Genomic DNA, 26,196 nt, shown 5'->3' on the forward strand with positions numbered 1-26,196 from the left:
GAGGGATCAAAAAATATGCTTAAAACAATATGACAGCCCTGTACTTACCATCCTGTACAGTTTGTCTTCTAGGTCTTGATTAATTCTTTGTAAGGCTAGGTAATTGTTTTGTATCCTGAAATAAAAATGAAATCCTATAATTAACATATCCTTGCACATTCAGTATTGTACTTTTTAACCTCAGATTTTGCATGAGCAATTGTAAATTAGTTTCCCACTGACTTTTAACATCTATTTGATTGCTACTTTCCGCTACTTGGCAAAGTCTTCTTGATCAATATAAAGCCAAGATCTGTAGACTTCAAGATCCCAAGAGGCCTTTGGGAAAGGTGCTTTGTAAGTAGGCACTCTGGAGTATCAATCTTGACTACAGAATTATCAAGCTACTTACACATCAGGATTATCAGGTCCACATTTCAACAAAATGCGAGACTAAGACAAAAGGAGACATAGGTTCAAATCCCACTGAGCCACAAGCAAATTCGGCAGCACTGGGACAGTCATCAGTCTTGTAGGATTCTTAGGGGTGACTGGGACAGAATTTCAGGACATAGTAAGGGGAAATTGGAATGCAGTATGAACCCCTTATCCATGGATTCAATGTTCACAATTTCACTTACCAAGCAATTAAAAATATTCCCCCTTTGTAGGTCCCTCTGTGCAGTGTTATGGTATGCTTCAAGACTTTAATATATAGTTACAGGTATCCACAGATGCTCTTATTGTTTCTGCAGTGGATATGGAGGTTTTACTATACATGCATCAGAGTGTGCTGATTAACCCAAATCAGGTCATACATCTCAGGGGAAAAAATGTAAATTTGCCTCCTTGTGTGAGTATGTATGTGCCTTCAAGGTACCTGTACATATATGATAACCCAATGAATTTCATAGGGTTTTCTTATGCAAGGAATACTTAGAAATGGTTTTGCCAGTTCTTTCCTCTGAAATATAATCTATAGCATATGGTATTCCTTGACATTCTCCCATGGATTTGATTTCCATCTGAACATGATGAAGAACTTCCTGACTGTGAGAGCCATTCAGCAGTGGAACTCTCTGCCCCGGAGTGTGGTGGAGGCTCCTTCTTTGGAAGCTTTTAAACAGAGGCTGGATGGCCATCTGTCAGGGGTGATTTGAATGCAATATTCCTACTTCTTGGCAGGGGGTTGGACTGGATGGCCCATGAGGTCTCTTCCAACTCTTTGATTCTATGATTCTATGATTATTAGTAGATAAGTATTTCGGAAATAATAATAGAAATATGCAGTAGGTATTATAGCTCAGCAGCAGTCACAGCAGCCAGGGGCTGATGGGTTCACTGATGATTTAGATTGGAAGGGATTGTGGGCTTTCCTGGGATTCATAGTGATACAGGCCAAGGGAATGAAACAGAACAAGAAAATGAAACTGCTTCAGACAGTGATGCAGGCCCAGATAATATAATTGCCTCATAGCCTCAAGGTTAGTCACAGGAGTTGGAATCATCCTCCTTAGATAAGTGGTTGAATGAAGACGAATTGACAGGAAACTCTCACAGGAAAGCACCTGGTGATACAGACCTAAGATTCCAGATTAAGGCTCATAACCAGCTTCGTAGATCAACATGGCTTTGTGGGAAACAGAACTTCCGTGGCAGACATAATGATTTAATGTCTTTTTATTATCAGACACTCTGAATTCAGTTCAGGCAACGTAGCATTCAAGTTAGAGGCTAAGCCTGAATGGTCTGGTTCATGTTTCAAGCCTTGGACTTAGATTTAAGTATCCTGGGAGTTTTTCCATGTTCTTGTTTGTATTCCAGTTTCAGTTTTGATAAGCATATTTTCTGCTTGTGGAATTAAGCTGCCTTTGCATTTTGGAACTATCTTTGGACTATGTATTGTCGAAGGCTTTCATGGCTGGAATCACTCAGTTCTTGTGGGTTTTTTCGGGCTGTATGGCCATGTTCTATCTTTGGACTGTTTTACCTTTGGTTTTATACGAGAGAATTGTATTGTTTGGTTATCACCTAGTGCTGACCCTTTTGGATTGCATACCTTACTTTCTTATACCTGATTTTTCTATATACCTTCTATGTATTTTTTTAAACAATAAACTGTTTGCTTATACTCTGGACTAATGTGTGGTGCTTTGGCTTCAGGCCTAGGGTGCAATAGTAGGTGAAAGTAGAGAGGTTCAGATAAAGCTGATATGTATGTCTATTAATATACAGATCAAAAGTAATTTCTCCATCTATTTTATATTCCTATTGGAAGATATTTTGTAATCTTAAGGTGCATTTACTCTGAAGAATTAATGCAGTTAAACACCACTTTAACTGTCAAGGTTCAATTGTGTGGAATCCTGGGAGTTTTATAAGGACATTAGGTTGTTTTATTTTGCTTGTTGCTGTTTTTATTAATTTTAATGTGTTATTTTAACTATGATTGATCGGGCTTGTCCCCATGTAAGCTGCCCTGAGCCCCATTGGAGAGATGGAGGTGGGGTACAAAAATAAAGTTGTTGTTGTTGTTGTTGTTGTTAGAAAAAGAGTGCTGGTGACTCACCAAACTGCAACACCCTTTGTTGTAGAAGTATGATTTTTTTCCTTTTACTGGTTTGCCATTTTATTATATCTTCTTTTAAAATTTATTAAAATATATACCATTGGAACGAGGCAAAACCAGAAAAAAATCCTTATATATGAGTCAAAGTATTACACAAATTGATTCCAGATCGTAAGTAACAGAAAAAAAAACATATTTCAAAGAACTTCTTCCAAACCAATCAATTTGGATTAAATATGTGGTATTTTAAAAATGTCAAAAGATGAATTCCTGAAAAAAAATCCTATGCTTCAATTGTACATTGAAAATACAATATGTGTCTCCTGATCGGTTCCCACTGCTCATTGCCATGAAGCTTCTTTACTTGTAACATGGCAAAAATGCCTTTTAGAAAGCAGCAGGGGATTGCAAAATGTGTTCTTTACATACAGTCCTCCCCGTGGAATCCCACTGCAGAGGATGTAGAACATGATGGGGAAAAAAAGTTTCTAACAGTAATGATATTTGGAGGGAAAGAAAGGTTTTTTAAGTGAAAGCCCCCTGAAAAGATTAAATGGGACAGCAAGGTGCTTGCTCTTTGCTCAGAAATGTTTCACTTCCCTTTCGATTTTGAATCAAAGCAAAACCACATATGCATTTTTGGCAATGGAGAGAGAATATGTTGAGAAAAATGGAAACCATCAGGGATCAGAAGGATAAAAGAATCCTTACTGTGCAGTTTACGGGCCCACATATTCCAACTGTCCTTATTTAGCAGGGGCAATCTCAATTCATCCTCTATGACCTTCCTTTCTTAAATTATGTTAAAAATGTTCCAGTTTCCTCAATCCATCTCCCCCTTTCCCCTTTGTCATCACTTTACTACAAGTGCCACAAATTTGGTTTACACCAAAAAAAGTCCTGTACAGGCAGTCCCTGAGTTACAAACATTAGACTTACAAATGACCCATAGTTAAGAATGGGGATGAGACCACAGGAAGTGAGAGAAATCTACTCCTAGGAAGGAAATTCACTCCTGGAAGAGTTATGATGGGGAAAAGGTGTCTCAACTGAAGCGTTACCACAAATTCTTAGTTCCACAACAAGCCAAATTTATTAAAATCCAATTATTACAGGGACAGAAAGTGAGGTGAACCCTTCCCTATGCTATCCAAAGCTAAAAAGTACATATTTTTGGCTGGAGTTACACGTAAAAATGTATCTGTTCCAGGCCTGTAGCGAGGGGGTGGTTTTAGGGGTTCAAACCCCTCCCGAAATGTTTCAGATTTTTTTTAAAAAAACTGGTTTACTCATGAATTTTAACTGGTTAACCAAATCTCCATGCTAAGTTTATGAGATACAAAAAATTAAGAGTCCCTCCAGAACTGCAAGCACTATCTCAAGCAAATATTGACAATTTATTCACACTGTCATTACTTGCAGCAATAGCCGATGTACCAAAGCAACCAAGTTGGGGGGGGGGGGTGAATGCTCTCATTAAGGAGGCCAGATTTGGTGGAAGTGGTTGACAGGGACGGAGCTGCAGGGTATTGAAGGCTGCCCTCCCCCCTGCTGTGCTCTTTGCTTCAGCGTGAGCTAGAAGGCAGGGTTCAACCTCCCCCCCCATACATTTTAACCCCCCCCCCCAAATTGTCAACCCTCCCCGATTTTTTTTCCTGGCTACAGCCCTGATCTGTTCCAACTACAAATTCTGCTTAAGAACAAATCTGCAGAATCTACCTTGTTCGTAACTTGGGGACTGCCTGTATATACTTATGTATAAATCGACCTCATGTAGAAATTGAAGTAAGCCTTGGAGCCAAATTTGTGAATTATGCTATGACACATGAATAACTCAAGAGTCATTCCATTGAAAGGAGAAAGCACCAATGCCATCAAAATCCCCACCCAGGCATCCAAAAAGGCTAGAAGTGGCTCCATGGAGGAGAAAATAGAGCTTTGGTGCTTCTTTCATGTCCATCTAAGATCATCTAAGTTCTTTCCTTTTGCCACTCTACTTTTTTGTGATAAGAATTATGGTACAGTACTCACATTGACTCATGGATAAGTCAACCTAGATTTTCTTAAACTGGTATTTTCACTATGTCTGGATCTACACTGCCCTATTTCCCTGGATCTGGTCCCAGATGATCTGCTTTGAACTGGATTATATGAGTCTACATTGCCAGATAATCTGGGATAAACAGATAATCTGGGATCAGATCCTGGGATATAGGGCAGTGTAGATCTAGCTTCAAATGTCTGGACATACATGTGTGTATTGGTTAGTTTACATACAGCAGGAGGAAATGTCAGGACAGGTCAACATCTTGCCCTTCTCTGACTCTCCTGCTAAGTGTAAAATAACATAAAACTCATGTATAAGTCCAAACATTTTAGTAGATTCAGACAAAAGCAAACTGCTGAAGCCTTTCCTGACTTGGGGCCCTTCCACACAGCCCTATATCCCAGAATGTCAAGACAGAAAATCCCACAATATCTGCTTTGAATGGAGTTATCTGAGTCCAAATACAGATAATGTGGAATTTTCTGCCTTGATATTCTGGGAGATAGGGCTGTGTGGAAGGGCCCTTGGATGCTCTTCCTTAGCTTGATTAAATTCTATTGTTGTTTGGCCACATATGTCCCAGTCTTCATCTGTGAAATGTTGGAGGATGTGTGGGTTTCCCATAGATTAGAGAACAAAAATCTGTGTCATTCTAAACATTCTTGGAATCAGAGTCCCATCAGTCTCACTGGTGATAAACAGTGGGAGTTTGTACATGTCAGTATCTAAGGTGCATTAGTTCCTCCCCTCATAGGAATTTCACTGGAATGTGAGGGAACAGAAAGCTGCACTACAGACCTTCACTCTTATCTAGGTGGGTTATTTTTGTGTTCGTGGGCCTACTGACTGGAACATGATCTTCTACCAATTGTATATTTAGCACATTTCCTTCTAGCATTCTTTAAAAAGCTATGACGGTTCAACATATATTTAGTTGTACCGTTTTGTTGTTTTGATCTTTTGTTGCTAATGTTTTTAGTTGGTTTTGTTGTAATGGATGACTTTTAATGGATTGTTTTTTTTAGAGGTCACCACTTTGAAGCTGTTGCTGAAAGGCAATCTAAAATGCTCCAGAATGAATGGAAGTGCTCAGGTCCAAAACCCTTCTCAGGGCTGGTCTTCCCAATTCTCCAGACAGAGACCTCAAAAAACATTTCTGACAAGAGCTGGAATATATTTGGAAACTCACAGTGTGGTTGTGGTAATTCTATCAATAAGCCATTCTAGATTTGACAGCTATGTATGGTCCAGTTACTGCTTTAGGTCGGTTTCCACCCTTTCTTGGGTTGCATCTATACTGTCAAATTAATGGGGTTTGGCACCAGTTTGGCTCAATGCTATGCAATCATGGGGGTTTGACAGCTATGTATGATTCAGTTATATATGTATGATTCAGCTATGTATGATTCTAGATTTGACAGCTATGTATGACTCAGTTGCTACTTTAGGCCGGTTTCCACCTTCTCTTGGGGTGCATCTACACTGTCAAATTAATGTAGTTTGACACCAGTTTGGCTCAATGCTATAGAATCCGTAGTTTGATAAGGCACCAGAGTTCTTTGGCAAAGAAGACTAAAGACTTTGGCAACTGAAGTGTGATCGAACAGTATTCAATTGACAATGTGGATGCCTTCTTGGTAAATGTCCTCATTTACTGAACTTAGTAAACCTTGCTTCTGAACATACATGTACAGTATATATTTGCACAATCATTCAAAACAATTCAACACTTATTTCATTTTTGTACATAAGCCATAACAAAATGTAATGGTTGTGTGTCAACTTCTCCCAATAGCACTCATTTGTCTCTGTAATTTGCCAGTGATTTCACCAACTGGCTTCCTTCAGAATTTCCAGCAAATGCCAACATTCCCTCAAATTCCTGGCATTTCCCCAAATGAAGCATGCAACTTTTCTGATGCAGAGTCAATGCATTCAGAAACTAACCGTCTCAGCTTTTCTGTCACTTTTTCGAGTTCTTCCTGAGCACGTCTGAGTTCTACTTCAAGATACTGGCGTGTAGAATCAAATTCTGTTTCAAGCATTTCCAGTTTGTGAGTTGTGTAGGAGAGCCGCTTGCGAAGTTCCCCCTTCTGTTCTTGCAGCGTGCTGGAAAAGGACAAAGACTGAAGCTGATTAAGAGTTCTATGGAGGTCCTGGGGATAGAAGTGGTCATAAATTATACATCTTTACAGTAATGAAATGAATAATAGTACTTAATTACAAGCACTCAGCATTGATGTCATTCGAATTATAACTGCCCTCCTGCAGATCAAGATTACAGGTTTGCTATACGACCTTCAGAAAGTGAAAGTCACCGCCAGTGTAAACATTTGTGTTTGTGGAAATTTGTTCATGAATTCAGGAAGTGTTTTTTTTTCTGTGAAAAGCAGGCCGCTGCTTCAATTCACCCACCATTACTTATTTCGATTTGAATTGGTTTTCCATGATGGGCAACATTTATGTCTAGTCATAAGTATTTTGCGACCTGAGGCAAAAATCCAAAATTGCATCTCTTCCCATTCCACATATATAAAACCAGATAAGATCTTGCTTCAACAATCGCGATGAACCACATCTGAGGACAGCAGAGTACTGGGGAACTGGTTATCAGTATGCATAGCTCCATGCTTCAATAGAGGAGCTGTTAATGTCATCCCCTTTGTGCCATCCACCGTCTGTTACGTGAGATGACCACCTCACTTTGCACAATGATAGGACACTCTTGACTGGAGATGCTAAATACTGACCCTGGGGCTTTCTATATAAAAAGCACATGGATTGGATCCAGAGGAGCCCTTCCATGAATATATGTGGGCATGTAGCTGGATGGATGTGAATGCTGAGCCTGACTAAGGCTTCCACAAAGGTACAAATGGGAATGAAGGGGGCCTGAGAGCTGTTGACAGCCTAAGGGGTCCCCCTCTACATCCTCCAAGCTTGAAAAAGTGTCTCCAGACAGCACAAAACTCTAGAGAGTATAGACTTAGGCTCAATTGCTGCATCGTGTGGTCCCATTTTGAAATAGCTAAATAACCTTGGCTGATGGGAATGTCATGGTTCTGTTCTTTGTTTGCAAAATTGTGGGTGCAGACCACATATGTTTGGGTGTAGAAAGTGATTTTTGCTTCTGTGTCCACCTACAGCTCCTCCATATAACCACCCTTTCTACTTTAGATGCTTCTCCTGTCCTTTAAAGAATATTTTTGGATGTGTGGGGGGAGCAAAGGGAGGAAGGAATCAGTTAAAATAGCCTCTCCATCATGTCCCTAGTTCCATAATTTCATAAGCAGAACTTTGATCTCGGGATCTTTGGATCCTATTCATGCTCTTCCATTGAATTATGAGTCCTCTCAATTAAGATATTAGATGTCTTCTGTTTCAGTATTCAAAAAACCTACTATATTGTTCTATAACACCACTGCAGTATATAATAGATCAATCATATATCCATGCTCTTCCACTGAATTACAGGACCTCCCCACTAAGACATTAAGATGTCTTCTCAGTCAGCATTCAATAAGTCTCTTACATTGTTTTGTGTCACCACTGCAATATATGATAGATCAATCACAGTTAAGAAATAAAGAGGGAGTCAATTTAATTTAATGTAAGTGGTGATTTCTCACCATTTCATGGCATTTGTTTTTATTCAAATGGCCCACAAAGCTTGGCAGGAATTGCACCAATCGAGTCATGTTTGGAACCATATAATTCATAGGCAATATTTCATACGAGAATCTCTGTTATGAATGATTTTCAGCTGATCACAAAGGAAGTCTACTGAAACACCCAAAACAGTATGAATAAACTGGGTTGTTGTAGGTATTTTCAGGCTATGTGGCCATGTTCTAGAGGCATTCTCTCTTGACGTTTCGCCAGCATCTGTGGCAAGCATCCTCAGAGGTAGTATGAATAAACTATGCCACTACTTTTAAAAAACAACACAAGGTTATTTATGAGAATACTGAGATTCTCATTTGGGATTCTTTATTTGTTTTATTTATATCCTCTACTTTGCAGTCCCTGGGAACTAAAGCTGCTTACTGCATAATTAAAAACAGGTACAAAGAAAAATATAGTAAATTATAAGCAATTAATTAACTGCAAGTAATCAGTAAATTACAATAAATAATCAATTGTCTCAAAAAGAGCTACCTGCCCATTAAAAGACCACCCATAAAGTAGTAGTCCCTCAAATGCCAATTGCTTTTCTGAATAAGGTAGAAGCAAAGCAGAGAGGGTATCCTACATACAACAATGTGAGCTATATAGGGATGCCTCTTTTTGGCAGGGTAGACCTTTGGCGGGCAAAGCACAGCCCATAGGCCACATGCTCCCCATGGACTGTTTTTGTGACTTCTAGGACAGTGGTTCTCAACCTTCCTAATTCCTCAACCCTTAATCCACTTCCTCATGTTGTGGTGACCCCCAACCATAACATTATTTCCGCTACTACATCATAACTGTAATTTTGCTACTGTTACGAATCGTAATGTAAATATCTGATATGCAGGATGTATTTTCATTCACTGGACCAGAGCAAATTTGGCACAAATTCCTGATACCCTGAAATTTGAATACTGGTGTGATTGGGGGGTGGGATGATTTTGCCATTCGGGAGTTGTGGTTATTGGGATTTATAGTTAACCTATAATCAAAGAGCATTCTGAACTCCACCAATGATGGAACTGAACCATATTTGGCACACAGAACTTCCATGACCAACAGAAAATCCTGGAAGGGTTTGGTGGGAATTGATCTTGAGTTTTGGAGTTGTAGTTCACCTACCTCCAGAGAGTAATGGACTCAAACAATGATGGATCCGGACCAAACTTGGCACAAATACCCAATATGCCCAGATGTGAACACTGGTGGAGTTTGGGGAAAATAGACCTTGACATTTGGGAGTTATAATTGCTGGAATTTATAGTTAACCTACAATCGGAACACTCTGAATCCAGCCCACAATGGATCTGTACCAAACTTGGCACACTACCCACATGGCCAACATTGAATACTGGTGGGGTTGGAGGGGTGGGGGCTGTTTTTGAATTCTGGGAGTTTGAGTTCACCAACACCAAAAAGGAAGAGAAGGACGGGGGAGAGATCTTCAGCCTTCTCTGCCAAAGAGGTTCCTAAGATCATCAGAAATATGTATGCTCTGATGATCTTTGGCGACCCCTCTGAAACACCCCTCACGAACCCCCCCCCTCCCGAGGTCCCAACCCCCAAATTGAGAAACACTGTTCTAGGGCATCCTAGACTGAAGCATCTTTTTCCATCAATCCCCCCCCCCCCCCTCAATTTCCTCTGTTCCAGAATGCTGCAAAATGTACTCTAGGGCCATGTGTAGGGCATTTCCACCATATTTGGAGCCCTCATCCAGACTATGTTTAGAAACCTCCAAAGGAAGAGTCTCCACCATGCTCCGAGGCTGCACACTCCATGGGAGAACAGCTGTTACTGTCAAGAAGTTTTTCCCTAATGCTTAAGTCGAATCTTTTTTCCTGTAGTTTAAATCATTACTCCATGCCCTAGTTTCTGCAGCAGAAAACAAACCGATTCCATCATCAATATGACATCCTTTCAAATATTTAAACATGGCTATCATGTCACCTCTTAACTTCTCTTCTCCAGGCTAAACATACTAGATACTTATTATGACTGGTAGTCTTATCTTCCATGAATTTTTAAAATCTTCTTTCAAAATCTTGGCCATTATACACCTTGTAGCAAATGCTATGACATACTTCCTTTCATCTGTCTCGAATCTCCCACTATCCACCTTTACTGGATGACCCCCATATTTTCCTACATGCAGCCAGGAACTCTGTACAAGTGACCTTATGTTTTATGCAAGCGGTTTTTAAAGTTGCACAGAATTCTAAAGATTATGTGTTATTAAAAAAATTGCTGCCTTATTAACACAATGATGATGATGATAATGCACCAGCCAAGAAATTCTGAGTTTGATGCTCTGCCAACATCTGCAGGTTAAATGGTTGAAATGAAAAGTCAAATATGAATACTCCACATTGGAAGAGCAATTTGATTTTTTTTTAAATAGCACACAGTTGGAACAAAGGGGTCATGTCAGGAAATTGCAGGGCATTTAATCATATCCTTTTAGCCTAATTTTATTACAGGTTGAAAAATATACAGAAAATGGGTTCATCAATGAAAGGGGCATCCATACCACAATTAGTTTCATAAAATATTGTCATGGCTATGGAATACTAGAAGCAATAGTTTTAGAAGGTACATGGAAGGCACTATGATAACCTAGGAAAGAAAGTCCTGTTAACTTTTTTATGAAGTACAGATGAAGCATTTTCTGCAGAGTCCACTGTAAACACTGCATGTTGCTGCTAACAGATTTCCTCTGTTGCCAATTTTTTTTGTAACCCCAACATTGAACTATGGGTTCCAGGCACTTCCAGACGGCACCAAAACCTCTGTTTTAAATTGAAGACAAAAAATCCTAGGATGTGACTGCAGGTCCCCATATATTTTATTTATTTATTTATTTAAAACATTTATATTTTGTCCTTCTCACCCCAAAGGGGACCCAGGGCAGAGCACAACATATATATGGCAAGCATTCAATGCCGGAACATATAATAAACTACAAGTATACACAAACACTAAAATCAGTTATATCTACCTTAAAAGCATTTGTTTACAACCATCTCAAACAACCATACTGGCTCCAGTCAGCAGTGGATTTCCTATTATTGTTTTATTACATTGTCCCAAAGGCTTGGTCCCACAACCAAGTTTTTACCATCTTTCTGAAGGACAGGAGGAAGAGGGCTGATCTAATCTTGCCAGGGAGGAAGTTCCATAGCTGAGGGGCAATCACTGAGAAGGCCATCTCTCTCATCTCCGCCAATTGTGCCTGTGACAGTGGCAGGACCGAGAGCAGGGACTCCCCAGAAGATCTTAGTCTTCACGGTGATTCATAGAAGGGAGAGGCATTCAGACAGGCAAACTGGACCAGGTCTATTTAGCACTTTATAGGCGAAAACCAGCACTTTGAATTGTGCTCGGTTGCAAACTGGCAGTAGGGGATCTGATGCAACATGAGAGTTGTGTGCCCCCTGTATGCCACCTTAGTTATTAACCTGGCTGCCGCCCATTGGACTATTTGAAGCTTCTGAACAGTCTTCAAAGTCAACCCCATGTAGAATACGTTGCAGTAGTCTATCCTGGATGTAATAAGAGCATGGACCACCGTGGTCAAGCCTGACTTCCCAAGGTACGGGCACAACTGGTGCACAAGTTTTAATTGTGCAAAAGCCCCCCAGCCACCGCTGCAACCTGAGGTTCCAGACTCAGTGATAAATCCAGGAGGACTCCCAAGTTGTGAACCTGTGCCTTCCAGGAGAGTGTAACCTCATCCAACATAGGCTGTAACCCTATATCCTGTTTGGCCTTGCGAGTGACCAGGGGGATCTCTGTCTTGTTTGGATTCAATTTCAATTTGCTCGCCCTCATCCAGACCATCACAGTGGCCAGGCACTGGTTCAAGACGTGGACAGCATCTTTAGCATCTAGTGAAAAGGAGTAGTAGAGTCGGACATAATCTGCATACAGATGGCATCCTACTCCAAACTCCGGATGATCTCACCCAACAGCTTCATGTAGATGTTAAACAACATGGGGGACAGTACTGAACCTTGCAGCACACCACAGGACAATGGCTGTGGGGCCAAGCAGGTGTCCCCCAACAACACCTTCTGGGTACGATCTTCCAGGATGAGATGAAAACATGAGAATGACAAGATGGGAAAGGATACAAATGCTCTCTGTGGTTTCAGCTGCAAGAGTTCTACACACCACGCTTCAAAAACTGGATTTTTATTGTATTACATGTGAGGGAACTTAAAATAGTGTGAAAAACTACTTTTACTGTATGTCTCCCAAAGCTCATCCTATCATAAACCTCTTAGTCTTAAAGTTGCCACATGACTTGTTATGTTCTTGTAACAAACTAACATGGCTGTTCTTTTGAAACTGCAGGAATTCAGTTTGCAATTTCAAAGAAGACAGGATTGTTTCCAAATATTCCATTTAAAAAACAAACAAGCATAAAATAGCATGCAATGACCCTGAAATTTTCTTTGATGTCAGCGCCAAAGATGTTAATAGCAATTCTAAAAAGCAACTTACTTGAAAAAATTTCTTCCAAAACACTTTGCTCTCAATTGTCCTGATTCAGAGTGTTCTTTATACAAGCCTAGTGCATGAAAAGCTTTATACCTAATCTGTGGTCATCTATATATATAAATTTGTTAGGGGCATCCAACGAGGAAACAAAACTCAAAAACCCCCCAACGAAACTTAACCAAAATTCCCATGCCCATAACACAACCCACAAGGTACAAACATATCTACTCAAAATGAAAAACAACACAACAACACACTCACAAAACGGCAAAACAACAAAACTCAAAAATCCCCCAACAAAACTTAACTAAAATCCCCGTGCCCATAACACAACCCACAAGGTACAAACATTTCTACTCAAAAAGAAATCAACACAGCAACACACTCACAAAACGGCAAAAGAACAAAACTCAAAAAAACCCCAACAAAACTTAACCAAAATTCCCATGCCCATAACACAACCCACAAGGTACAAACATATCTACTCAAAATGAAAAACAACTCACTCCAAGCCCCGTCGCGCCGCTTCCCGCACACACACACCCCCTGCCGCACACACACACACAACCCCACACTCCATCACTCCCCCCGCCGCCGCACACACACACGCAACCCCACGCTCCATCACTCCCCCCGCCGCTGCACACACACATGCAACCCCACGCTCCATCACTCCCCCGCCCCAATCTTACCTCCTTTTACTTCACGCCACCTCCAAACCCCACCCCGCCCCTTCCCGCCCTGTCAAAATCTAGGAAAGACAGGAAGGAAGGAAAGAAGGAAGAAAGAGAAAGGGAGGTAAAGAAAAAGGGGGAAGGAAGGAAAGTTAGAGAAAGAAGGAAGAAGAAAAGGAAAGAAAAGGAAAGATGGAAGGAAAGAAAAGAGAGACAGCAGAAAAGAAAGAAAAAGGGGGAAGGAAGGAAAGAGATAGAGAAAGAAGAGGAGAAGGAAAGATGGGAGGGAAGGAAGGAAGGAAGGAGGGAAAGAAGGAGAGAAAGAGGGAAGATTGGCCACAGCAACACGTGGCGGGTAAAGGTTGTTATTTCTATTATTATTATTATTATTATGCTATTGTTCCTCTGAGACCCTTTTAGGGGGAATGGGAGAGGTGTCAGTTCCCAGAGGCAATGTATTGCATTATTGTTATTGTTATGATGGTGGTAAAATAAAAGGAAATAAAAAGTGAAAGAAGGAAGCAAACAGGGAGGGAAGAAAGGCAAAGGAAGAAAGGGGGAGGGAATGAAGGAAAGAGAGAAGGATGAAACCAAGTAGTGAAAGAAAGAAAGAGGTAGAGAAGGAAGGAAGGAGAGAAAGGGGGAGGAAAAGGGGAAGGAACAGGTAGGGACCTCTCTTTCATAATAGTCCAGATATCTACCTCAACTTTGATAAGTTTTACTATAGGCCACAGCAACGCGTGGCAGGGCACAGCTAGTTTCATATAAAGGGCAGTCACAAGGATATACCTGACTATAGTAAATGGGAATATCTGGACCCAATAGTTTCAAGACTGTGAGTGCATCTACCTTGTAGAATTGATGCAATTTTCTATCACTTGAATTGCTATAGATGAATGCTATGGAATCATGTTTTTTGGAGAGGCAGCAGCACTCATTGGCAGAGATGGTTAAAGGCCTTGTTAAACTACAATTTACAGGATCCCATATAATTGAGCCATGGCATTTAAAACGATGTCAAACTTCTATCATTCTATAATGCAGATGCACCCTTTGACTTTCAAGTGTTGGATATTTCATAAACAGGTCTAGGGAACTGTAATGATTTTGGAGTCTGGTTGCTTCCATCAGGAATAAGACAGCTGGCCAGATGATGTTATGTTAAAGATATTTGGGCAACAAGGGCCAATTTCTCCTAGGCACACCTGCTGCCCACACCACTCTCAACGTTCTCCATTTTCCCCTGGAGTCCCTCTCAAAATGGCAATGGGAAGTGACATTGCATCACTTGCTATAACCATTTGTTAGAGGGACTGCTGAGGAAAATGATTCTGGGATGTGTATAGGTATCTTTTATGTGCTTTCATGCGGGGTTCTTCATGGCTTGGGGCCATACCTGCAGGGTTTAGGACACAATGCTATGATATCCTAAGGAAAGCAGGAATATATATATATATATATATATATATATAGAGAGAGAGAGAGAGAGAGAGAGAGAGAGAGAAGATGGTTGAAGGGTTTGGGATGAATGTAGCCCACAGACTACTTTGCCCACCCAATGTTATGGAATTAGGTTTTTCCCCATATTTTGCCTAACATTTGGAGGCTAGGCAAGGCATGTCTATGAGATTATCTAGTTTTATATCTTATCCACCACCTATTTTGTGTGTTCTCCATACTCTTATCTTCCTAGGAATGCTCCTGTTGGGATTCCAGTAATAATCTCTTCAATGATGGTGGAGTCACTCTGATCACTGATGGCCACTTGCTTTCCTTAGAGGATATACTAATTGGGAGGTCTCCTTTGCTCTAAGGTGTGTGACTTTGGGAAAGAAATTTTCGGGAAAGAAAAGAAAATCCCCAAAGAGTAAAAACCTGGCTCTTCAAGCAAGCTTTTGGAACCTCATTGTAACCAGATAAACTCAGTATTGTGGACGAATATGGAACGGCTTAACAATGCAAATGGACATGGATTTAAGCCTGGAAGTCATTGATTTTTATAGTTTTAAATTGTTTTTATATGAATTTTATTATGTGATTTAACCTGTTTTAAATTATGTATTTATGTGTGTTCAGCATCTAATTGTTGCCAGTCTGTATGCTGCCCTGATTCGCCTGAAAAGTGTGGGATAAAAGTGTGGCAAATAAATAAATAGATTTAGACTTCCAGCAGGCAATACTGGAGTCCTTTCTGACATAAACCCAGTGGTCAAAAACAGCTCTAGTCAACTTGGGATGGCCTTAAATACGCAAACAAGTGGCATGACCTCATTCTTTTATACTACAGCATCTCACATCCATTAATGGAGAATTGAACTTGAATCAGCTGTATGTTATCATGGCTCTAAAACTACAGTTTTGGAAATAATTTAGGGTCACCATATGTCATAAATGACTTGAAGGCACACAGCAACAACAAATGTTGCTGTGCTTTTCACAGCAGATTCCTCTGTGGGTGTTAAGAGGTGAAAACGTTTATATCCATGGGGTGCCACTCTTCTCTGTGTTTTTCCTCCTAGTAGACACTGCTGTAAAAGCCACAAGAAGGGCTCATGTTATTTGCCTCCTTTTCCCTTTATGGTTTCCTTTGAATAGGTTATATGGTAAACAAAGCGAATGTAAAAAAAATTAAAGTATATATATAATCATAGAATTTTCATTTGCATATGCATATACACACACTCAAGTGCACTTATAGGATTACAAATTGCTTCTCTTAAGACTTCAGAGAACTTTAAATTCGAGAAAGAACACCAAAGATGAAACATTGAAAATATGATTTCTATCTAAATGACAGTTTTGTGCCACGTTTTGAAAATATGAAAGCACAGAGCAACTACCAGGGGGGCTGCTTCTGCTAAAATAACATTCCAGCACAGATGTGCTATTCCTTTGAGGTTTATCTGATCTTGTAGTAGGCAATAATTTCGGTTCTTGTCTTCTCTGTGAAATCAGGCATCTGGATGCCACTGCATTTCCCTTGAGCTTTAGAGAGCTTTCATCCTTAACTCAACCAGCTTTCAATCTAGGTCCCAACAACTCCAAACCAGCAGTTCTAGGATTCTTGCACGGGTTGTGAAAACATAAAAAATGAGCCAAGTAATCTCATAGGACACCCAAAATCCCAAAGCTGTTTGATTCTTTATGTCATTACTTTGTAGAAAGAGAGACTGTCTATATTTTCTGGTGTAGGTATACAGAAGCAATTTAGCAGGATTAGGGCCAAAGTGAAGCATCTTCCCCTGGGATGAGTCATGGTGGGGGGGGGGGGGCAGCTTCCCACCTTCGTTTCTCCAGCCCTCTCTCTTTCAGGATAGGAGTATATGTGTGGCAAAGGTTACTGAACCCCTGAATCCCTAACACAGCTTACTGCCTATAGGTATACCCTACTCAGGTTGTGCCCACATTATAGAATTAATGCACATTTACACCACTTTATAGAATCAGGATAAAATACAAGCCATGGTGCCAGTTACAAGAATAAGCCTGCATTTGTCGGTGCAATTGAAGACTACTGCAAGTTCTCGTAGAACAGTGGTTCTCAACCTGTGGGTCCCAAGGTGTTTTGGCCTTCAACTCCCAGAAATCCTAACAGCTGATAAACTGGCTGAGATTTCTGGGAGCTGTTGGCCAAAACACCACTATCATAGGACGCCATCCATAATTCCAGGTACTGAAAAGGCTCTGCTTCCTGAGTGGACACAAACTATTTCAGCTAAAATGAAGTTAACTTGCTGTAACAGGGAGAAATAATCATGATTGAGAAAACATAATATGCAGTATTTGATAACTCACACTGGATATTACAGATATTTGATATTCAGGGTCGACTCCCTGAAGCACATAGGAAGGAAATACAGGTATAAATATTTGGGGCGGGGGGGAGAGAGAACATCTATACAGGAGCCCCCGGTAGCGCAGTGGGTTAAAGTGCTGAGCTGCTGAATTTGTTGATCAAAAGGTCACAGGTTCGAATCCAGAGAAGGGCGTGAGCTCTCAATGTTAGCCCCAGCTTATGGCAACCTAGCCATTCAAAAACATGCAAATGTGAGTAGGTCAATAGGCACCGCTCCGGTGGGAAGGTAACAGTGCTCCATGCAGTCATGCTGGCCACATGACCTTGGAGGTTTCTATGAACAACGCTGGCTCTTCAGCTTAGAAATGGAAATGAGCCCCAACCCCCAGAGTCGGACATGGCTGGACTTAATGTCAGGGGCAGAGGTGGCCCTAGGTAATTTTCAATGGTAAGCAAACAGTATTTTGGTGCCCCCCCCCCCACCTATCACTGATATATATTTTCTGTGTGCCATATTTGGTTCAATTCCATCATTGGTGGAGTTCAGAATGCTCTTTGATTGTAGGTGAACTATACATGAGTCAGTCATACGCTGGATTATGAGATAGGAATGCACAGGAAGTTGACCACATAATTGCACTGGATGATCTATTCTCAAGATTCTTCTACTACTTCAGCATACTAGAAAATGAATCCACTTCAAATCCGGTTTCTGCCTCCTGCAGAATTCTGGGGTTTGTAGTTTAGTGAGGCTGTAAACCGGATTTAAAGTGGATTCACTCTTTAGTGTGATGAGGTTCTTAAGAAGTATTTTTTCAGGCAAAAGAAAAAAAATTGTGGGGTTTTAAATGGTAAATTTTCAAATTTTGCAGGGTTCCTGTACCCATAACTCCAGCAAACATGGTGTTTTGATTATAAACACAACAAGGGTTTGCTGCCCAATGAAAATGAACCATGTGGGAATTACATGCAAAGTTTGGAAGTTATGTTCTTCATCTTCCCATTTACTGTTCCCAGAATCTCCCATCCAGTGTGGGCATGCTGGTTAGGAGCTTCTGGAACTCATAGTCTTGCAAAACTGTACTTGCATGTGCTTAAATTTCAAGATGGAAAGTAGCTAAGAGACTTCTGCCAATCGCCTGTCATCTGATGCCACCCAATTAAACCCTTTTGTCATGGTAGGAAAATGATTTAAGCAGAGGATGTCTGTATCTTGCTTTAGCTCTCCTCGCCTGTTCTAGTTTGCTATCGGATATCCTTGGAGCCTTGCCGAGTTTTATATTAGGGAAAAAATTAATTAATTAGGCCACTTTCTGCCTCTGGGCAGGACTGTACAATTTCCATTGCCTCCAGTGGGAACTGAACACACTTTTTTAATTGGGACCCTTGTTTGGCAGGCACGGGCAAGTACTGCATGCAAGTTATTAGGAAGTGAATGGATGGAAAGAATGAAAGGGAACAGGTTCCAGCATTAAATGTGCCTACAATATTCTGTTAGCGTGCTATATGCTAGGCCAGGAATGAGCAGATGGCAGGCTGTGTAGTCCCTGGATCTGGCATTTTTGGCCCCTAAGATCCCTCTCCCAATCCGGCAAAGCCCCCAAACACCTTACGCTTAAAAAAAATAGCTGGTGTAATGATTGTGTCCTAGACCCCTTGCCCTTCCTGGATATCTAAACAAGACAGAGGAAGATTGGCTGAGTGAGTATTGAAAGTGGTTGATGGCTTTTTTCAACAACTCAACTTCTTGATCTTATTATATCAATGGTCTTCAAACGTTTTAAGCAGAGTGATGGTTCACTGTATCTCAGACTGTTGGGGGTCCAGACTATAGTTTGGAAAAAAAGAATAAATTCCTATGCACACTGCACATATCTTCTTCGTAGTGCAAAAAACATGAAATAACAATACAATATTTAAAATGAAGAACAATTTTAACCAACATAAACTTACCAGTATTTTTGTGGGAATTGTGGGCCTGTTTTTGGCTGCTGAGATAGTCACATTAATTAGGTTTGTTATTGTTGTGTGCCTTCAAGTCATTTCAGACCCAGGGTGACCCTACGTCTAAACTTTAGGGCAGGGGCCAGGTAAAAGACCTTGGAGGGCCACATCCAGAATGTGGGCCTTGATTTGGGGACCCTTGTACTATATGGTATGGGTACATCTACAGGCTAGAATTAAGACATTTTGACACAACCTTAAATGTCCTGGCTTAATTCTATGGAATCCTGAGATTTCTAGCTTGGTGAGGCACCAGCACTTTTGGGCAGAGATGGCTAAATCCCCTCTAAAATTACACCTCCCACAACTCCATATCATTGAGTCATGGCAGTTAAAGTGGCGTCAAACTGCAGTAATTCTACAGTGTAGATGCACCACATGCTCTCATATCCATAGGGGATACATCCCTGAACCAACCATGGAAAAGGAGAACCTTGGATAAAACTGAACCCTACTGAAATGAATGACTTCTACCGGAAGTTACCATAGAGTCTCACTAGATGGCCTAGAAAATTCCTGGAGGAATCTACTACGTTCTCCAGTGAGGCTCTGTGGTATTAGTCTATGATTCTATTACTGTAATTTAGTTTCAGGCCTGGTTATAAGACAGACATAGCTTTGGTCATGGTGGATTTCAGATGGGTTGACTCAATCAAGGGCTGTCAATATCAGCATCTTTTGGAGGTCTATCATTCATAATGCTGCTATATGTCAATGGGGATTTGATGGCATGTAACGGCTTTATGCACTGATTTGAGAGGAAGCATTTGATGCTTCACCACAGACAACATATGTCATGGCCTTGACTGGCCTCCCTCCTTCCTTGTGCAAATGGCATATCCAAGGGCTGGATTCAGTTTGAGAAAGTTCTTGGTAACTGGTTTTGGTCAGATCAAGAGGAAAAGACATCACTTACAATTATCTTCTTATTTTGTCTAAAGCCTTCCTCTGCCAGCAGTTGAGCTGTAGAAGAGGCAATTCAACCTTTTAGAATACAAAACTGGGAATCAGCCAAACATTGTTATCATGGGGAAAGGGCATCTAAAGGGTGGATTTGTCTCTTTAGTTATAATTTGGCCTCAGGGCATAAGGCTTTCCACATGGGTTTCATTATCACCCCAGCTTCAGAGTTCAGAAAGAGTTCAGGCTTCTAGGATCTTCATCTTAGTTATTACATAACAGACATTCTAATTACTTAATTTGGAGGTGGGAAAGACTCTGTTTTCATTACTATTGTTAAACAGCTCGGAGTCAGAAATTCTTTTTGATCTGTTATGAGTCAGAAAATGATGATCTACTTTCAGTACAACCTTAGTATGCATCTTATAGCATATCCCAAGTCCCAGTGTTGAGGGGAAAGCAAGGATATAAAGTTAATATGAATGCTAGTAGCACAGAACAGAAGTAGGTAAAATGCAGGCCATGCTTCAAGATGGGTTTATCTGGCCCAGCCCACAAAGTATTCCTTTTCTTGAAGAGTAAAAGGAGGAGGAAGAGGAAAAGAAGGAGGAAGAGAGAGGAGGAAATTGATGAAGAGAAGAAAATGAAGGAGGAAAACAAGGAGGGAAGGAGGGAGGAGAAGAAGGAAGAAGAAGGGGAGGAGGAAGGGGAACAGCAGGAGAGGGAGGAAAAAGAGCAGGACAGGGAGGAAAGCGGAGGAGGAGGGATGAGGGATGGGAAGGAAGGATAAGGAAGAAATAGGAGGAAGCATGTGTTGCTTGTCCTGAAGGCCATCAGAAGGGGCAATTCATTTCATAGAATTATAGAACCATAGAATCATAGAGTTGGAAGAGACCTCGTGGGCCATCCAGTCCAACCTCCTGCCAAGAATCAGGAAAATTGCATCCAAAGTACCCCTGACAGATGTCCATCCAACCTCTGTTTAAAAGCCTCCAAAGAAGGAGCCTCCACCACAGTTCAGGGCAGAGAGTTCCATAGCTGAACAGCTCTCATACTTCCCAATGTTCAGGTGGAATCTCCTTTCATGTAGTTTGAAGCCACTGCTCTGCGTCCTAGTCTCCAGGGCAGCGGAACACAAGCTTGCTCCCCCCTCCCTATGACTTCTCCTCACATATTTATACATGGCCATCATGTCTCCTCTCAGCCTCCTCTTCCTCAGGCCAAACATGCCCAGCTCTTTAAGCCGCTCCTCATAGAACTTGTTATCCAGACCCTTGATCATTTTAGTCATCCTCCTCTGGACACATTCCAGCTTGCCAACATCTCCCTTAAACTGAGTTGCCCAGAACTGGACACAGTTTTCCAGGTGTGGTCTGACCAAGGCAGAATAGCGGGGTAGCATGACTTCCCTGGATCTAGACACTATACAGGCCAAAATACCATTGGCATTTTTAGCTGCTGCATCACACTGTTTGATCATGTTCAACTTATTGTCCATGAAGACTCCAAGATCTTTCTCACATGGATTGTTGTTGAGTCAGTCATCAGCCATTATGTATTTTTGCATTCCATTTTATTTCTTCCTAAGTGTAGTATCTCATATTTTTGTCCTTGTTGAAATTCATTTTGTTAGTTCTGGCCCAGCTCTCTAATCTGTTAAGGTCATTTTGAATTCTGAATCTGTAGACTTTTAAAGTGGTTCCGAACTGACTTCTGCTAGTTCCTTCAATACTCTTGGATGTAGTTGATTCGGTCCTGGGGACTTGAAGTTGTTTAGAGCAGCCAAGTATTCCTGGATGACTTGTTTCCCTATTTGGAGTTGGATTTTCTCTAATCCTTCATCCATTCCATGTTGCTGAGGTTGAGGATGGCTTTCTTTTTGTGAGAAGACTGAGGCAAAGAAGGCATTAAGTAGTTCTGCCTTTTCCCTATTTCCTGTCAGCATTTCCCCATCTTCTCCTTACAGTGGCCCTATCACCTCCTTGTTCTTCCTTTTTCTACTGATGTAATCAAATAAGCCCTTTTTATTGTTTTTAATATATTTGGCAAGCCTGAGATTTGTTATATAAGTCATGGGGCTCTCACATACTTCAGTACTGGTCTCATTACCCCCCCCCCCCAAAAAAAAATTACAAGTGGACCTTGTTTGCTTCTACTTCTACCTTTTCTTGCTTTTCAGTATTTTCCCACCTCCAGAGGGACTCAAGAATAAAAAAGGGCCTATAAGGCCACAAAAGTTGACTATCCCTGCTATAGATTCACTTGTTAATGTGTCTGGGATAGCTTTGTTAGTTTTATGCATATTTATTTGCTTCTCCACGCCACCCTTCTAAACAAAACGTGCATTACATTTGACATTTTAAAGAGCAGAGTCCACACAGTGATGTTTGCCATCTGCTAGAGCCAATTCTTCCTACATTCCTGATTGCATCTCTCTCCGTATGCCCATCATGTTGCTTTGAAGTAACACTTTTTTTCATCCTCTGTTCAACATATTTTGGCCCTGATTTATTGATGTATTAAGATTTATTATCTAATGTATCAAGCAAAATGATGTAGAAGCATTGGAGATTAAAAAGTAATAGTCTTTGCTGATGCGATTAGTTTTTAACCTCCAATGCTTCTACATCATTTTATCTGCTATTAGTGATGAGGTAAGGTACAATTAGTTTGAGGGATAGGTAGATACCCATTTTCTGTGATGAATGCAAATATAAGCTCTTGTACAAAAAATGAAGTGTGAGGAAATTCTGGCCAATCCCATCTCCTTTGGAGTCCACTGTTTTGGTGAAATGCTGTACTTTGTTTCATTTTCATACAAATGTATTGTTGATTAATCGTTGATGTATCACTGTTAATTGACAACATTGACAAGGATCTTGCCTGCCACCTAGCATTACATGGATATGCTTTAGGCTTGTGAATGCATTGAATCATGGAATCAAAGAATCATAAAGTTGGAAGAGACCTTGTGGGCCATTCAGTCCAACCCCTGCCAAGAGGCAGAAAAATCACATTTTGCACCCCGGACAGAGACCACCCAGCCTCTGTTTAAAAACTCCTAAAGAAGGAGCCTCCACCATACTCTGAGGCAAAGAGTTTCACTGTCACAGCTCTTACAGTCAGGAAGTTCTTCCCAAGTCAAGGGGGTGGAGCATTCAGTCCAACCCCCTGCCAAGAACCAGGAAAATTGCATTCAAAGCACTCCCAACAGATGACCATCCAGACTGTTTAAAGCCTCCAAAGAAGGAGCCTTCACTGCTCAATACCTCTCACAGTTAGGAAGCTCTTCCTAATGTTCAGGTGGAATCTCCTTTCCTGTAGTTTGAAGCCATTGTTCTGTATCCTAGTCTCCAGGGAAGCAGAAAACAAGCTGCTCCTTCCTCCCTTTGACTTTTCCTCACATATATATACATACATGGCCATCATGTCTCCTTTCAGCCTTCTCTTCTGCAGGTTAAACATGCACAGTTCTTTCAGCCATTCCTTATAGGGCTTGTTCTCCTTTGGACAGATTCCAGGACCCCTGACAGATGGCCATCCAACATCTGTTTAAAAGCCTCCAAAGAAGGAGCCTCCACCACATTTTAAAACTAAGTCAAAATTGGAATTAATATACCCTCATTCACTTGAAGGAGCATAAAACCAATGTGAACATCAAATCATAGTGGTATATGTTTTTTTCTCCTTTTTAAGTGTTTATTTTACTTTTTCATCATTATGTTGTTTAATTGATTTAAAATTTGGAAAATGTGATGTTCTGGTACAAAGATGGAAAATGCCATGCCATTTAGATAAAAATAAAATAAAGCTACAACCAGTAGCAGACAGGATGGGTCATGAACCGAAAAGAAAAATATGCTTTTAGGGTGTCATCTTTTTTTAGAATCTTCTCCATTTTGTCTTCTTTTCCTTATACATCTGACATTTGGAAGGAGTTATGTTTTCGAAAACGTAGTGGAATGCTAGATTTTGTTGCCCTCATTTGGATGGAAAGCACCACAGGTACAGGCAGAACATGGTGATGTGAATCTCTATCAAAATCAATACAATACTGTTGAGTAAATGAAAATGAATTGTGTTGAAACCAAAATGAATGGCCTTTCCCCCCAAAATGAAACAAAATCAAGTGATTTACATATCCTTGCAGGTGTGTGTTAATGCATGAATTCAGTCAGGTATATTTTAAGTAGACACATTAAAGTAAATAAAGAAAGACATTGTACACATAAGGAGAGATGTGTCAGTGTGTATAATGTTGAGGTGTGCTGGATGCTGATTGTCTAGAGATAGGCAATACATTAAAGAAAAGTGATGAAAAACAACCATTGAGAAGTGAGGGTTAGGGTATGGAGGAAGGAGGTGATTCTGGTTGATAGGTATAGAGGGTGGATTAGATATAAATTTAGATTAGGAGTATGTTTTGTGTAATCTGATGAAACATAAAATATAAAGAGGGAAAAATGTAATCTCAAGCTTACAGCTGAATGCAAGGCTTTTAAATGTATTATTAAACCATGCCTGCTCATTTAGCCTTAATGTCAAGGACTTTGTCAAAAGCGGCAGAGGACAAGATAGTCTAGGGGCACATCTACACAGACCCTTTATCCCAAGGGAGGAGTGAATCACCTCTACGATGACTGCATGACGCACAGAGCTGATTCAGGTTAACTTGGGCAAAAGCTGTTTAACATGGCCTTGAACCTCAGTAACAAAAGTCACAGGTTCCTCTGAATTTTCCCCAAGAATGCAGAGCAAACGATTACTTCAGACTCATGTAAACAATTCAGCTGTTTCCAAGATGGATCTGGCACAAGAGTTTACAAGGTCATCCTATATTCCTCAGACTCAGATGGTCTAAGGACATGGGATAGCACTTAATGTCCCTCTCCTGTTCCCGTTGTAGTGATGGCCTCCAGGTGCAATGTAGTTAGTGGCCATCATCTGTAATAAGGGCAATGGTGCAAGGGCGATTGGAGAAGGAAGCAGGGAAAGAGGGGAGACAATCCTCTCCCTCTTTCTCTCTCTAAGTTGCTCTGGTGACCTGGATGATGTCACCTCGGGTGATGAGCAAAGGCCACTAGAAATGTCACTCTAGTGGTGGCCATTACAACGAGAACAGGAAGGAGACAATAAAGGTGGTTGTCCAGTGGTGCTGAGCTGGATTTGGCACTGGGTTTGGTCAGGATTCCCTTCTGCCTATGCCGGTAGTAAAAGCCATCCAGGAGACAATTGGCTCTGGAGTGTCAAATTTCTAATTGTCCCCAGTGTGTTATTTCATAAAATTATTTTATTTACATCTCACTTTTCTAAGATGGCTTAAAAAATTAAAAGTTTACTATTACAAAAGTTAAACAACAGACAAGTTACATCCAGAGGAGAGCAACCAAAACGGTACAAGTTATGGAAACTATACTCTGTGAGGAGTGATTTAGGGGACTTGACATGTCTAGCTTAGAGCAGAGTCAGTTAAAAAGGGATATGATAGCCATGTTCAAGTATTTAAAAAGATGCCATATTGAGGAGGATGCAAGCTTGTTTACTGCTGCTTCTGAGACTGGGGAACAATGGATTCAAACTACTGGAAAAAAGATGCCACTTAAAAAGCTATTCAATAGTGGACTATGCTGCCTGAGAGTGTAGTGGATTCTTGTTCTCTGGCAGTTTTTAAACATAGACTGGCCATCTGTTTGGAATGTTTTAATTGTATATCCCTGCATTGTAGGTGGTTGGATTGGACAGTCCTTGTAGACTCTTCCATCTCTATCATTTTATGATTAAACAAACAATTATATTAAAACAGTGAGTTAGTTTAAAACTCATTTTAAAAAGCAGAAGAAAATATACAAGCACAGCCCTGTTGTCATGATTCTGAAGAGTGGACTCAGGTGGAGAGGGCAGAACATTCAGCTGCATTAAGCACCAACAGGTTTAACAGCAGGAGAAACAGGAGACATGAATGGCTCCAGAGACTGGTCTAAAATAAACCATTGCTGCACAAGGAGCTGTCCATGGTCTTTATTTCCTGGCTGAACTCTGCAAATTTTCATCAATT

General features: G+C 40.7%; 1 protein-coding gene across 6 annotated transcripts in view; it reads right to left on the minus strand.

Annotated features, from left to right (window-relative positions):
• The window catches only part of BEGAIN (brain enriched guanylate kinase associated), a 303,147-nt gene that overhangs the window by 112,056 nt on the left and 164,895 nt on the right, over positions 1-26,196 (minus strand). For all 6 annotated transcript variants that reach the window (XM_060755324.2, XM_060755286.2, XM_060755307.2 and 3 more), the window contains 2 exons: positions 6,543-6,704; positions 49-115 (listed from right to left, as the gene is read on the minus strand). In XM_060755324.2, coding sequence (XP_060611307.1) covers positions 49-115; positions 6,543-6,704 — 229 coding nt within the window. The remainder of the gene's footprint in view (positions 1-48; positions 116-6,542; positions 6,705-26,196) is intronic.

This window comes from Anolis sagrei, chromosome 1 (assembly GCF_037176765.1).
Source record: "Anolis sagrei isolate rAnoSag1 chromosome 1, rAnoSag1.mat, whole genome shotgun sequence".
NCBI lineage: Eukaryota > Metazoa > Chordata > Lepidosauria > Squamata > Dactyloidae > Anolis > Anolis sagrei.